The following is a 12,123-nucleotide window of genomic DNA, read 5'->3' on the forward strand; positions in this document are numbered from 1 at the left end:
CAAAGTGTGTTGGAAGAGTAATATATATGGTCAGAAGGGGGTTGAGTTTGAGCTGAGTCATTGTCCTGCAAAAGTATCAAAGGTATCAATGATTAGCACATTACCTTTGATACTTTTGCAGGACAATGACTCAGCTCAAACTCATCCCCCTTCTGACTATATATATTACTCTTCCAACACACTTTGAGAGAGACTGTCCTTCAGTGTTACTCCTCTGAAGATGCCTGCCACAGCTGCTGGCGAAACGTCTGGAAAGAAAATACCAAGACCACGGTCATACAGCCCGGATAACCTACAAGAACTGACTTTCACTAAACTTGGCATTATGTGATGAATCTCTGATGCTTAAGAAAAAGGTGTCTGAAGGGTGCCAGGAGACCATCTATTTTCAGTGGCCTTGAAACCTGCGGAGAGGCAGCGGAAGAAGCAAGAGGCACTGGCTGTGCCGTCACGGTTAAAAATTACACACGGAACAGAAAACTACGGCCAGCCACGACACTTTGCTGCTCCCTCTGCTGGCGCAACAGCTGACTATCAGCTGCCTCATAGAGCGCGCCCTCCCGAAACAAGACACCAGCATGCTGAAGAGCAAGATTCGAGTCCAGCAGCAACTTAAAGACCGACGAGATTTCCAGGGTTAACTTTCAGGAGGCAAAGCTCCCTTTGTCAGGTGTGAGTCTGAAAACAGATGAGCAAGGAAGGTCACTTCAGAAACCACGAGGGTTATCTCTCAGAACAGCTCTACGATTGCCCCACACCCCAAAGAAGAAAAGTTGGTTTTTATATGCAGATTTTCGCTACCTTTTTAAGGAGAATCAAACCGGCTTACAATCTCCTTCCCTTCCCCTCCCCACAACAGACACCTGGTGAGGTAGGTGGGGCTTAGAGAGCTCTAAGAGAGCTGTGACTGGCCCAAGGTCACCCAGCAGGCTTCATGTACAAGAGTGGGGAAACCAACCCGGTTCTCCAGATTAGAGTCCTCCGCTCTTAATCCCTACACCATGCTGGCTCTCAGAAGCAGTCAGGGAGAGGAGAGAGGCCTCGTCGCCATGGCTGGGAGGCGACCTACCTGCTGGAAGGCTTGATTCAGGTGCCCCTGTTGCAAGAGCTGCAGCACGTGAGCCTGCTGGGACTGGAAGTCGAGGTGAGCGGCGGGGATGGGGGTGCCGGCCGCTGAGCGCATCGCTTGCATGATGCTGGAGGTGACGGCGGCCTGCTGCTCCTTCATGGCTGTGCTCACCTCCCCCTTGATCACTCGCTGCACCTGGGCCAGGATGGAGTCCTGCATGCTGCAGAAAAAGCCAGCCGGGGGGGGGGGGGGAAGAGTCATCCCAATTCTCCAAGAGAGCAGCGTCAGGAAGAACGTCCTGACAGTTAGAGTAGTTCCTCAATGGAACAGGCTTCTTTAAGAGGTGGTGGGTCTCGCCAGAAACTGGACCACGCTATTCTTCCAGTTTACCCTCCCCTCTATGAGAGTTTAGCTCCCTCTCATAGAATCATAGAGTTGGAAGGGACCACTAGGGTCATCTAGTCCAACCCCCTGCACAATGCAAGAAATTCACAACTACCTCCCCCACCCCAGTGACCCTCACTACATGCCCAGAAGATGGCCAAGGTGCCCTCCCTCTCATCATCTGCTTAAGGTTATAGAATCAGCATTGCTGACAGATGGCCATCTAACTTCCTCTTTACAACCTCCATGGAAGGAGAGCTCACCACCTCCCGAGGAAGCCTGTTCCACTGAGGAACCGCTCTGTTAGAAAATTCTTCTACCCGCAGCTTTCTGAAGTGGTTGCTAAATTTCTTACTATTACTTTAGAGCAAGAGTGAGTGTAGTTAATGAACGAAGGATTCAGGTTATATAATGATCTCCCTGGCCTCTATAAGGATTATGAAAGTTGTTTGTAGTTACTATTTGTATATGCCTGGCCAGAGAATGGCCCGTTTTAAAATTGCTCTGCATTTTGCACTGGATGTCTAATTTTTGTATTTGATGTTTTTGCTATCATGCCAATAAATAAGGTTATGGATGGATGGAAAAATTCTTTCTAATGTTTAGACGAAAACTCTCAATGGGACCCATCTTCATACACGCTCACAGTGCTAGATGAAGAGCGGCAACTGTTGTGGGATGCAGTCACTAACACAGGGCATGTGCACGTGCTGTCTTTCACCTGCAGACTCAGATGCCGCAGTCCAATCAATTGCTTGAGGGTCCTGGACATGGCCCAGGACAAGCGTCCCCGCTCCCCCATAGTTTTTAGCATGCCCGGTGCATACGCAGTGCTGATGTGGCCACCTCTGCATAGTACCGATCCTCCTATGGCAGATCCCCAGCCCTGTTTTACCAGGTTGATACTTGCCTACACATTCTGTATGTCAGACCAATACAGCCCAGTGTAGAACAACTTGCAGGCACTCCAACTAGAGGGCTTTATAACTTGAAATTCATTTAACACCCTACACGCAAGCCTGGGATGGTATATGGTTGTCTGCCTATGTTGAGATATTTGTAAATACTTGTGAATGCATTGTATGGGTTTTATTTGAACGCAGATGAAGGCCTGCTGGCTGAAACACGTCTGGCGTGTAGTTTAGGTCTATCAACCTTATAAGATGCCACTGTGCCATGTTTTATCATTTTTAACGTTATTAATCCTTATATAAAAGGTAAAGGCCCCCTGTGCAAGCACCGGGTCATTCCTGATCCATGGGGTGATGTCACATCTCGACGTTTACTAGGCAGACTTTTGTTTACGGGGTGGTTTGCCAGTGTCTTTCCCAGTCATCTTCCCTTTACCCCCAGCAAGCTGGGTACTCATTTTAGCGACCTCGGAAGGATGGACGGCTGAGTCAACCTTGAGCCGGCTACCTGAAACCGACTTCCGTTGGGATCGAACTCAGGTTGTGAGCAAAGCTTGGACTGCAGTACTGCAGCTGACCACTCTGCGCCACGGGGCTCCTAATCCTTATATAGCGCCTTAAAATAAAATACATTTCTCTATTATTATTTTATCTTTCCCACCCAACCTTGGGTACCCAGCTTTTGGTTTGTTAAGGCTGGGTTTCTTCCCCTTACCACCCTCGTTTTTTGAAGATCCCCAAGCCCTCTCCAAAAACTCACTTGCCCACGAGGATGTGAAGCTGATGCTGCACCTCCGAGTGGACGCTGGACGCAATGGTGGACGCCAGCTGGTCGGTCGTGCTCTGGAAGGAGTTGACCAGCTGCTGCAGCTGGCCCAGCAGAGAATCCCGGGCGTCCTGTTCGCGGGCCTTCTTATTCTTCATGTGTGTCTCCAGCTGCTGAATATCTGCAAGAGGAGGAGTCAAGATCACCCAGAATAACAGAATCATGGAAACGGAGAGTGGGAAGGGACCTCCAGGGTCATCTAGTCCAGCCCCCTGCACAATGCAGGCAATTCACAACTACCTTCCCCCCTCCACACCCCCAGTGACCCCTACTGCATGCCCAGAAGATAGCAAAAAAAAAAAAAACCAAACCTCCAGGATCCCTGGCCAATCTGGCCTGGAGGAAAATTGCTTCCTTACCCCAAAGTGACAATTGGCACTACCCTGTGGAACCCAGTTCTCTCTCTAGGTAAAAGGTAAAGGTCCCCTGTGCAAGCACCGGGTCATTCCTGACCCATGGGGTGACGTCACATCCCGACGTTTACTAGGCAGACTTTGTTTACGGGGTGGTTTGCCAGTGCCTTCCCCAGTCATCTTCCCTTTACCCCCAGCAAGCTGGGTGCTCATTTTGCTGACCTCGGAAGGATGGAAGGCTGAGTCAACCTTGAGCCAGCTACCTGAAACCAACTTCCGTCAGGATTGAACTCAGGTTGTGAGCAGAGCTTGGACTGCAGTACTGCAGCTTACCACTCTGCACCATGGGGCTCCTAGTTCTCTCTCTAGCCCTAATCTAAAGCTCTACACCACACACCAACACAGACAACCGTTATGTTCTGCAACAGCGGATGCACCCGCCAGTCAACAGATAGGCTTAGACAGCACACTGGATATTTTAGCCTCAAGAGGCCAGGATGGGACAAAAGGGGGGGGGGAACCAGCAGTTTTGGTTACCTTCTTTACAGAGAGCTAAAAAAAATTTTTTTTAAAGGAACTAGCCAACATTTCCAAGGGCAGGAAGAATACAAAGCTGGAAAGGAGAAGAGCCGCATGACTCACATTCTTGCGTGCCTTGCTTGAAGGTGTCGTTGATCTGCTGGAACATGGACTGACAGCTCTTCTCGAAAGCAGGCAGCACCACGCTCTGGAATGCCTCCCGGTACGCCAACTGCATCGGGCCCTGCAGGGCATCGGCGGTTGCTCGAGCAATGGCATCTGTCAGGTTCTGGAAGGAAGGCACGGGACAGTGCAGAGGCAGTTCTGTGCGGTTAGCAAGAAAACCAAGAATACCAAGGACACAAGACGTGGCACAGGGACAGGCATGGCTTGGTGGACTGAGACCTTTTTGAGCTCGTGGGCACCTTTGGAATTCTGAAGCAGCTTGGTGAGTGCAGCCGCAAAACGACTGCCACGAAGTGGCAGCTGTAGAAACTAGAACCGGCCACAAAATGGCTGCCGCAACTTATCTTCAGACACATAGTGAAGATCCTTGATGCACAGCCAATCAAAAGCATTGCTGGGCAAAAGCCCCACCCCGGCCCCACCCACTTTCTAAAACACCTGGGGGCACCAGAAAAGGTGTCAGCGGGTGCCATGGTGCCCGTGGGTACAATGCTGGGGACCCCTGTAGTCGCATTATGGTTGAATGGAGACCTGATCTGAGACCAAATCTCCTTGGCTGCACCACCACTAACCAACCAGCTTCCCTCCAGATCAAGATGACAGAATGGAGGAATTTGTCCCCAGATTCCTGCCGGCCTGGCCTTACCTTGGATTTCACCATCTTGATGACATTCTCCTTCAGAGTTCCTTCAATGGCTGTTAGCTTGGCTGAAATGGTGTTACTCAGCTGCCCGGTGATGGGGTCCAGGGTCTTGGAAATACCTGGTTAGAGCAAGAAAGCATAACAAGGTAATGCCCCCTTCTTTCACATGCAGGCGATGAAGATGTGTGGGGGCCTCAAGACCAACTAGGGTCCCCCCATCTCATTAAGAGAAGCAGGAAATGGGTGGCCGGCATACAGCAGAGGAGCTGGCGTGGTGTGGTGGTTAAGAGCGGTAGTTTGGAGCAGTGGACTCTGATCTGGAGAACTGGGTTTGATTCCCCACTCCTCCACATGAGTGGTGGACGCTAATCTGGTGAACCGGGTTGGTTTCCCCACTCCTACACACGAAGCCAGCTGGGTGACCGTGGGCTAGTCACCGCTCTCTTAGAGTTGTCTCAGCCCCGCCTACCTCACAGGGTGTCTGTTCTGGGGAGGGCAAGGTGACTGCAAGCCGGTTTGATTCTTAATTGGTAGAGAAAGTCGGCATATAAAAAACAACTCTTCTTCTTCCAAAACCGGGCTCTCTGCCAAGTCTTGGGGAAATCGGGGCTCCACAAAACCTGATGTGTCCCAGCAATTTCCCTTGAAAGAGGGGTTTGGGGCACTGTGGGATCCCCATCTACTTCCAAGACGAGCCTTGGTTGGTGAGGCCCGAAAATTACAAGCAATGGTGAAGGACTTACAGGGGGGCACGGTCTTCTTCATCTCCTCACGGATGGTCCTCTCCAGGCGATTGCAGGCAGCCGCGGAGAGGGACTGGGAAAGCTGCTGGGACAGGTGCTCCTGCAGCTGCCCGTTGCGCTGCTGTCCCTCAGCGAGGACCTGGTCCAGCCTCCGCTCTGAAGCACGCAGGGTTAAGGAGGGCTCAGTGACGGAGCATCTGCTTGGCATGCAGAAGGTCCCTGGTTCAATCCCTGGCAGCTCTAGTTGTTTTCCCCCCCAAAGGATCAGGTCACAGGTGATGTGGAGGACCTCAACCTGGACAGCTGCTGCCAGTCTGAGTAGACAATACTGACTTTGATGGATCAAGGGTCTGACTCAGAAGAAGGCAGCTTCCACTCCCAGCAGGTTCATTAACTGTCCCCCCCAATGGACACAATCAACAATTTTATGTAATGCCTTCTGACTCATCTAAGTGCTTCATAACCTACTTCACAGGGCTGTTGTAAGGGTAAAAAAACCAAACACTCCCAGCACATCTGGGTGAAAAATAAACTTGACAGCTTAGCCTCTTGACCTTTTCAAAATGAAGTTTAGCTCTACATCATTTGATCCATTTTAGAGGTGGCCGTTTATGCTCTTTGCTTTTAAATATTTCAATTGAGTTTCGCTGCCTTGGTTAGGCTTAGTTATGCTGCAGAAGTTGGGGGGGAGCCCCTCCTTTTGTAGAGCAGCCGCTCAGTCAGACATTTGGAGTCAAATTAATCGCTTCCTTCCTGGCACAAAAAAGCCAGCGATGCTTATACACAAGGCCCCTAAGATAGACAAAAACATGTGGCAAAAAAACACAAAAAAGAGCAAAAATGCTTATAATATTAAGCACAGCAAATCATTCATTCCGATTCTTCATTGGGACACAGGATAACATGATAGTTTAAGTAGAAAAGAGTAACAGTCCAGTAGCGCCTTAAAGACTAACAAAATTTCTGGCAGGGTATGAGCTTTCGTGCAAAGCTGGGTTTTTTTGGGTAATATGGAGGATAATTTTTTTCTTGGTGTGTTTTGATTCATTTCAGATTTGTTCTGGTAATAGGTTAGTCTTAAACTATCATGGTGGTTAGCCGTGTTAGTCTGTCACTAGCAGCAGAAAAGAGTAGGAGTACAGTAGCACCTTGAAGACTAACAAAATTTCTGGCAGGGTATGAGCTTTCTACTGCTAGTGACAGACTAACACGACTACCCATCGTGATTGTTTAAGACTAGCCTATTAACGGAACAAATCTGAAATGAATCAAAACACACCAAGAAAAAAATTATCCTTCCGGGCTTTGTGCTGACATGGATTCTGACCAAGCCTTGCCAGAGATGTCTTAAAGCTCACTCTGGAGCGAGCAAAGACCTTGGCAGACGCAGGGCCCGGGGAGTATTTGCTTTTTTGCAAAGGATACGCTCCTGCTCCTGCTGTGAGTCGATCACCCGCTCTATGTGGCCCATGAGGGAGCTCTGCACGGCATCCAGGTGGTCCGTGAGCCGCTGCATCAGCTCCATCTGGTTCTGCCGCAGGTCGGCGATCTCCCTCTGCTGGCTCCTCAGCAGACACATCAACTCGTCCTGGTACTCGGGAGCCACCTATCGGAAGAGGGGGGAGGGAAAGTAAGCTCTCCCTGGATCTTTCGGGCACAGGAGGAAACCATGCAAAGGACTCAGCATTCTGCTGTGGAGCCACTTCACAGGACAGCAAAAGGGGGAGGGCCCCCAAGGCCCCCAAGCACAGGATCTGGGAGTGTTTAAGAACGGGTACAGGTGTGTGCTTCAGGTCTACAAAAAAGTGTTTGCTGACGGGACTGGCATCTTTCGCGAAGGAATAAAAACCAGGATGGACTACGGAAGTGACAGACAATTTTTCCTCTGGAATAGGGATTTCGAAATACTGGTGCATGTTTTATCTGGTAAATTACAACCACCGGGCATGCTGTGTGCCAATGAGATGCAGTTTGCGAAACAGAGGCAAAGAACAGATCGCGTTAGGATCCCAACTGATGTCACTGCGATTGCAGCAGGCCAATCCAAAGCCTCGTTCCTTCTGACCCAAAAAAGAATGCAAATGCATGTGCTCCTGCAAAAGTATGGACTCTCAACACTATTCAGACAATAAGCAATAATAATAATAAATCTGGCATCTAGAGACCTAAATGAGTTCCATCGCAACAGATTGCGTTTCAAAAAAGGCATTAAGCAGGTATATCCTTTCAATATTGAAATGGCAATGCAACTGGAAAAGGGAGCAGATATTTTCCCATCAGTATTACCATTAAAAAAAAAGGAATTTTAAGGGAATTAAATAATGGATTTCCTGTACGACCATTACTTTTTAAAGCCCAGATTTGTGCCTCTTAAATAATCAACCTTTTCCTTGGTACCTGGAAGCCGCTGAACACCCCGCCAAGACAAGATGCTAGCATCTGCTTAGCCAAAGCAGAATACGCCAAAGCTCCTCCTTGCTGGGCTTGCGTGTTGGGCTACATCAAGTGGGTTTGACGTAGGAGGATATGGACACCCCCCCCCCATGGAATGAAGATAAGGGTTTAACTGAGCAGGCAGCTGTATTGGAAAGGGGCAGAGTATTCTGGCACCAACCTGATGATTGAAGGATCTTGGGGACTGGTTCATATCCCTGGAACTAAAAATAAGATAATACTGTAATCACAGGAACAGCACATAGTGAAAATACTGTGCGCATAACCATGGGGATCATGGCGGAACGAAGCCAAATACAAACGTCGGTACTGCTGGGAAAAGCTTTTGATGCGCGTTTTCTAACTCATTAAAGCACTGCACTGGTGTACTATTTTGGGAATCTGCTTACATGACATGTGCACTGGGACAAGAAGAAATAAATACATGACAATGCAGTACGACAAAAAACACACATACACTCTTGCGCACAACTGCGAATGTGAAAACACACGCACAAAAAAAGAGGTAAGGTGGGACTGTCAACTTGGAAACTGGCTCTTCCCTTTGCTTATGGCATTCAAAAGTAGTGCAACCCCAAGACAGTAGTACACCCCCCAAAGAGCATTACACTCTACAACCAGCTGTCCTCGTCAAGGGCCAGGGCTTTTTCGGCCCTGGCCCCGGCCTGGTGGAACTCCCTTCCTAGTGACATCAGGGCCCTGCGGGACCTGAAAGAGTTCTGTGGGGCCTGTCAGACGGAGTGATTCCACCAGGCCTACAGTTGAGGGCAGCCGCAAGTTATCATCTGTTCTGGCCTGACTAACCCCACCCCCACCTAGTTTTATCAACTACGTGGGGGCTCTGACTGCTTTGCAGGGCCTTCGGTGGATTTATACAAATTAAGTACCATACTGTTATGTGGTTTTAATAGTTTTTATGGATGATATTTTATGATCTTGTTGTATTTTTTTGTATTGATTTATTGTTACCCGCTCTGAGCCTGACCTTGGCCAGGGATTGAGGGCGGGATACAAGTCTAAATAAATAAATAAATAAATAAAATGTTAATAAAAGACCCATACTGACATCTCTTACACGTAATAGATCAATTTCAGAATTTCAACAAAAATGGAATATTTTCTTTAACTATACGGCTCAAAAATTTAAAACAGAATTCAATTACATGAAAACAAAATAAGAAAGATTTCGGTAGTTCACGTGTAATAAACAAGTAATAAATATGTTATTGGATAAGGAAAAATAGGTTGAGAACAAACAGTAATGTGATTCAAACAAGTTGATAATTGAGTTGTAATCTTGAACAATGGTAAGCTCCACGTATATTGTTATATTATGGTTGTTCATGCTGTAATGTTTGTATGTTTGTTTGTGTGCTGAAAGTAAAATTTTTAAAACTTACAAAAAATGCTAACAAAGGGCCCCTCTGGCCTTTACATACAGGAGACAAGCCCCAACTTTGGAGCAACTGACTCTCCCGTACCAGCAAGGCAGCTGACCCACAGATGTCTTTTAAATAGGGCTGCAACGTTCACTTGATTTAGGCTAGGATAACCACTTTAAAATATTTCTGATCACATAAGCTTAACAAAGCTCTACAGCATTTGATCAAAGTTCTTGGAGCTTTCTGGAACCTAGAAAGAAACCACCATACCTCGGGGTTCCTTTCTCCTTTTATAATTAAATAAATAAATAAATTGTATATATTTATATACGCATTGCTCTACATTAGGGCTGTCACCCCATTAAAGAAACTGAGTCAAGGGAGAGGGAAAATCTTTGAAGGAACGAAGTGTCATTTCAGCTAAACAGTGTATTCGTCAACTCTGCAGAAACCTGCCAATGAAAAACACGCTTCCTTCCATTGCATGTACAGGTTGCCTCAGGCTCCACCCCAGAAGAGGCATTCCTTCCTGAGGGAATGTTCTTTCTGAGGTGGCATTTGCTACCTGTCGTTCTTATGAGTATTTGTGTTTATGTGCTTGACACCCTGCACATGCACATTCTTATTAAAAGCCTTTTTCACCAATCAAAAGTGTATTCCAGGATTATTCCTCTCCCTGATAAAAGGCTGCAGTCCTACTTTATTTGCATCTCTGCGTCTGAACAGTGATGGGGGGGGGGTTTGCAAGGCGGTAGTTTCTGTAGAACAGGGAGAGCACAACAGGCAAGCCTCTGATTGTCTGACAGGAAAGCTAAGGAACTTTCCAGAAAATGCTGAACACACAGAGAACAGAATGGCTTCACTGCGGACGGAAACTCCTACTTCCCAACTCTGCTGAGGGCCTGCTTACCCGTCCTCTTTCTTTCCTTTCCGCTTTAGCTTTGGAGAGGCTCGTGGGGACCCCTTGGATTTCCAGTCCTTCACGGGGTGCCTCTGGGCAGCTGCTTTGGCACCGAACCCAACCGACGAAGAAGCCAAGCTTGCCACTTCATCGTCATGATCGCTGCAGAATGAAGAGCGGGGACGGGAGGTCACTAGCTGCTCTGCCAAAAAGACTTAAAAACAGACCCTCTCCCCGCACCCTCCGATCAGGGCTGTAATCGCCCAAAGGAAAATAAGGTTCAACTGCCCAGCGTATTACTACTGCAAAGACAAGAATTCTGGGACTGTCAATACCTTTGCTCGGCACTGGCGTCCTGGCTGTCGTGTTGAAGCAGGTGGTAACTGTGCCTGTGATATGAGCTCTTGTGTTTCTCCTCTACTTCATTCCTGGGGCTGTTTGGAGAAGAAAAAAAAAGAGGGAAAATTGTATCAAGTATGATTTCCTCCCCTTCAAGTGATGAGGGCTAAGAGTTCAGGTGAACAGAAAGGACTCTCCTTTCTGATGTAAATAACTAAGCACGACTGAGAAACCTGTCGTTGTTTACCTCAGAAATTAGAGTCCTTCCTGCTTCATGTGGGCTCAGGGGAACACCCCAAATACCTGAAGATGGACTGAAATGGGCCAGTGGCAAGCAGAGTTGGGGAACAGGAAATGGGGGGGTGTCAAGGAACCAAAGCCGGCAGGGCCAAGACAGAGCATCACCTGTGAGAAAAGGGGAACAATGAAAAGGAAGACAGTGGTTACCTGTCAGCCATGCTGTTCCTGGTCTCCCTGGTGATGTCGGGGGCAGCTGGCCACGGCTGGCTCACGCTGGCATCAGAAGCGGCGTTTTCCTGAGGTAAGGCAGTCTCTAGTAGGGAGGGCGCACTTAGCATGTCCACTTCGGCAGAGGCCACGTCCAGGGAGTGGTGGCTGTGCTCCGAGCTGTGCCGGTTCCGCGGAGACAGCAAGTGCAGGGCCGAGGCTGCAGAAGCCATGCTGTCGGCATGGTGGTTGGACTCCAGGCCTTCTGTGGGCAGCCCAGACGGGGCCACACCGAAGCTGCGCTGCAAGGTCTCTGAGGCGATCTCCGGGATGTCCTGGGACATGGCGGTGGATGCTGAGGAAATGACGTCCGGCGAGCGTTCGCGGGTGGGGGAAGACTGAGGCACAGTCAGGGGCTCCACATCCTGCCTCTCCAGCACGAGTGGAGGGTTCGCTGGGGAAACCTTGAACAGAGTCACAAAGCGTCAGTCACTTTGTTCTGCTGTCCTTTTTGTTCTCATCTGCCATCACCTCTTTTATTGCTATTTGCAGAGTGGTTTTGTTATTGATTATGGGTTGGATCCGGACAAAAATTTCCGCCGACAGAAGGCACTTCTGTGGTGGAAGAGAACTTTCCTGCCTCCCTCTCTCCCACCTCAGGCCCACAGGTCTCCCCAAAAGAGAGAGGGGTGGGATGGTCTACTGCAGAACCATGCTCCACAGCAAGGGCTAAAGGCATTGGAAATTGAGGGGGGAAATAAAATATTGTTCTAAGTACATGTTAAGAGGTTGTCCTGGATCCCACAGGCCTGTTCCACTATAGCAGTGCTTTCCCGTAACTTGGAAGAGACTACAGTGTCAGGGAAAGGCTCCTTGCCCAAGAGGAACCACCACCATTAAGAAGACGAAGGAGAAGATGAAGGAGAAGGAGAAGACGAAGGAGACCATGAAGAAGATGAAGGAGAC

The 12,123-nt window shown here is 48.6% G+C and overlaps 1 protein-coding gene across 2 annotated transcripts in view; it reads right to left on the reverse strand.

Annotated features, from left to right (window-relative positions):
• EDC4 (enhancer of mRNA decapping 4) overlaps window positions 1-12,123 on the reverse strand; it is a 38,627-nt gene that overhangs the window by 2,879 nt on the left and 23,625 nt on the right. The window contains exons 18-27 of one of the 2 annotated variants that reach the window (XM_056862827.1): window positions 11,158-11,621; window positions 10,707-10,805; window positions 10,381-10,533; window positions 8,249-8,285; window positions 7,060-7,240; window positions 5,635-5,790; window positions 4,895-5,010; window positions 4,186-4,351; window positions 3,125-3,311; window positions 1,070-1,289 (exon numbers count right to left, since the gene is read on the reverse strand). In XM_056862827.1, coding sequence (XP_056718805.1) covers window positions 1,070-1,289; window positions 3,125-3,311; window positions 4,186-4,351; window positions 4,895-5,010; window positions 5,635-5,790; window positions 7,060-7,240; window positions 8,249-8,285; window positions 10,381-10,533; window positions 10,707-10,805; window positions 11,158-11,621 — 1,779 coding nt within the window. Of the gene's footprint in view, window positions 1-1,069; window positions 1,290-3,124; window positions 3,312-4,185; window positions 4,352-4,894; window positions 5,011-5,634; window positions 5,791-7,059; window positions 7,241-8,248; window positions 8,292-10,380; window positions 10,534-10,706; window positions 10,806-11,157; window positions 11,622-12,123 lie in introns of both variants that reach the window. The other variant, XM_056862826.1, reaches the window with a different exon arrangement.

Source organism: Euleptes europaea, chromosome 17, assembly GCF_029931775.1.
Source record: "Euleptes europaea isolate rEulEur1 chromosome 17, rEulEur1.hap1, whole genome shotgun sequence".
Classification (NCBI taxonomy): domain Eukaryota; kingdom Metazoa; phylum Chordata; class Lepidosauria; order Squamata; family Sphaerodactylidae; genus Euleptes; species Euleptes europaea.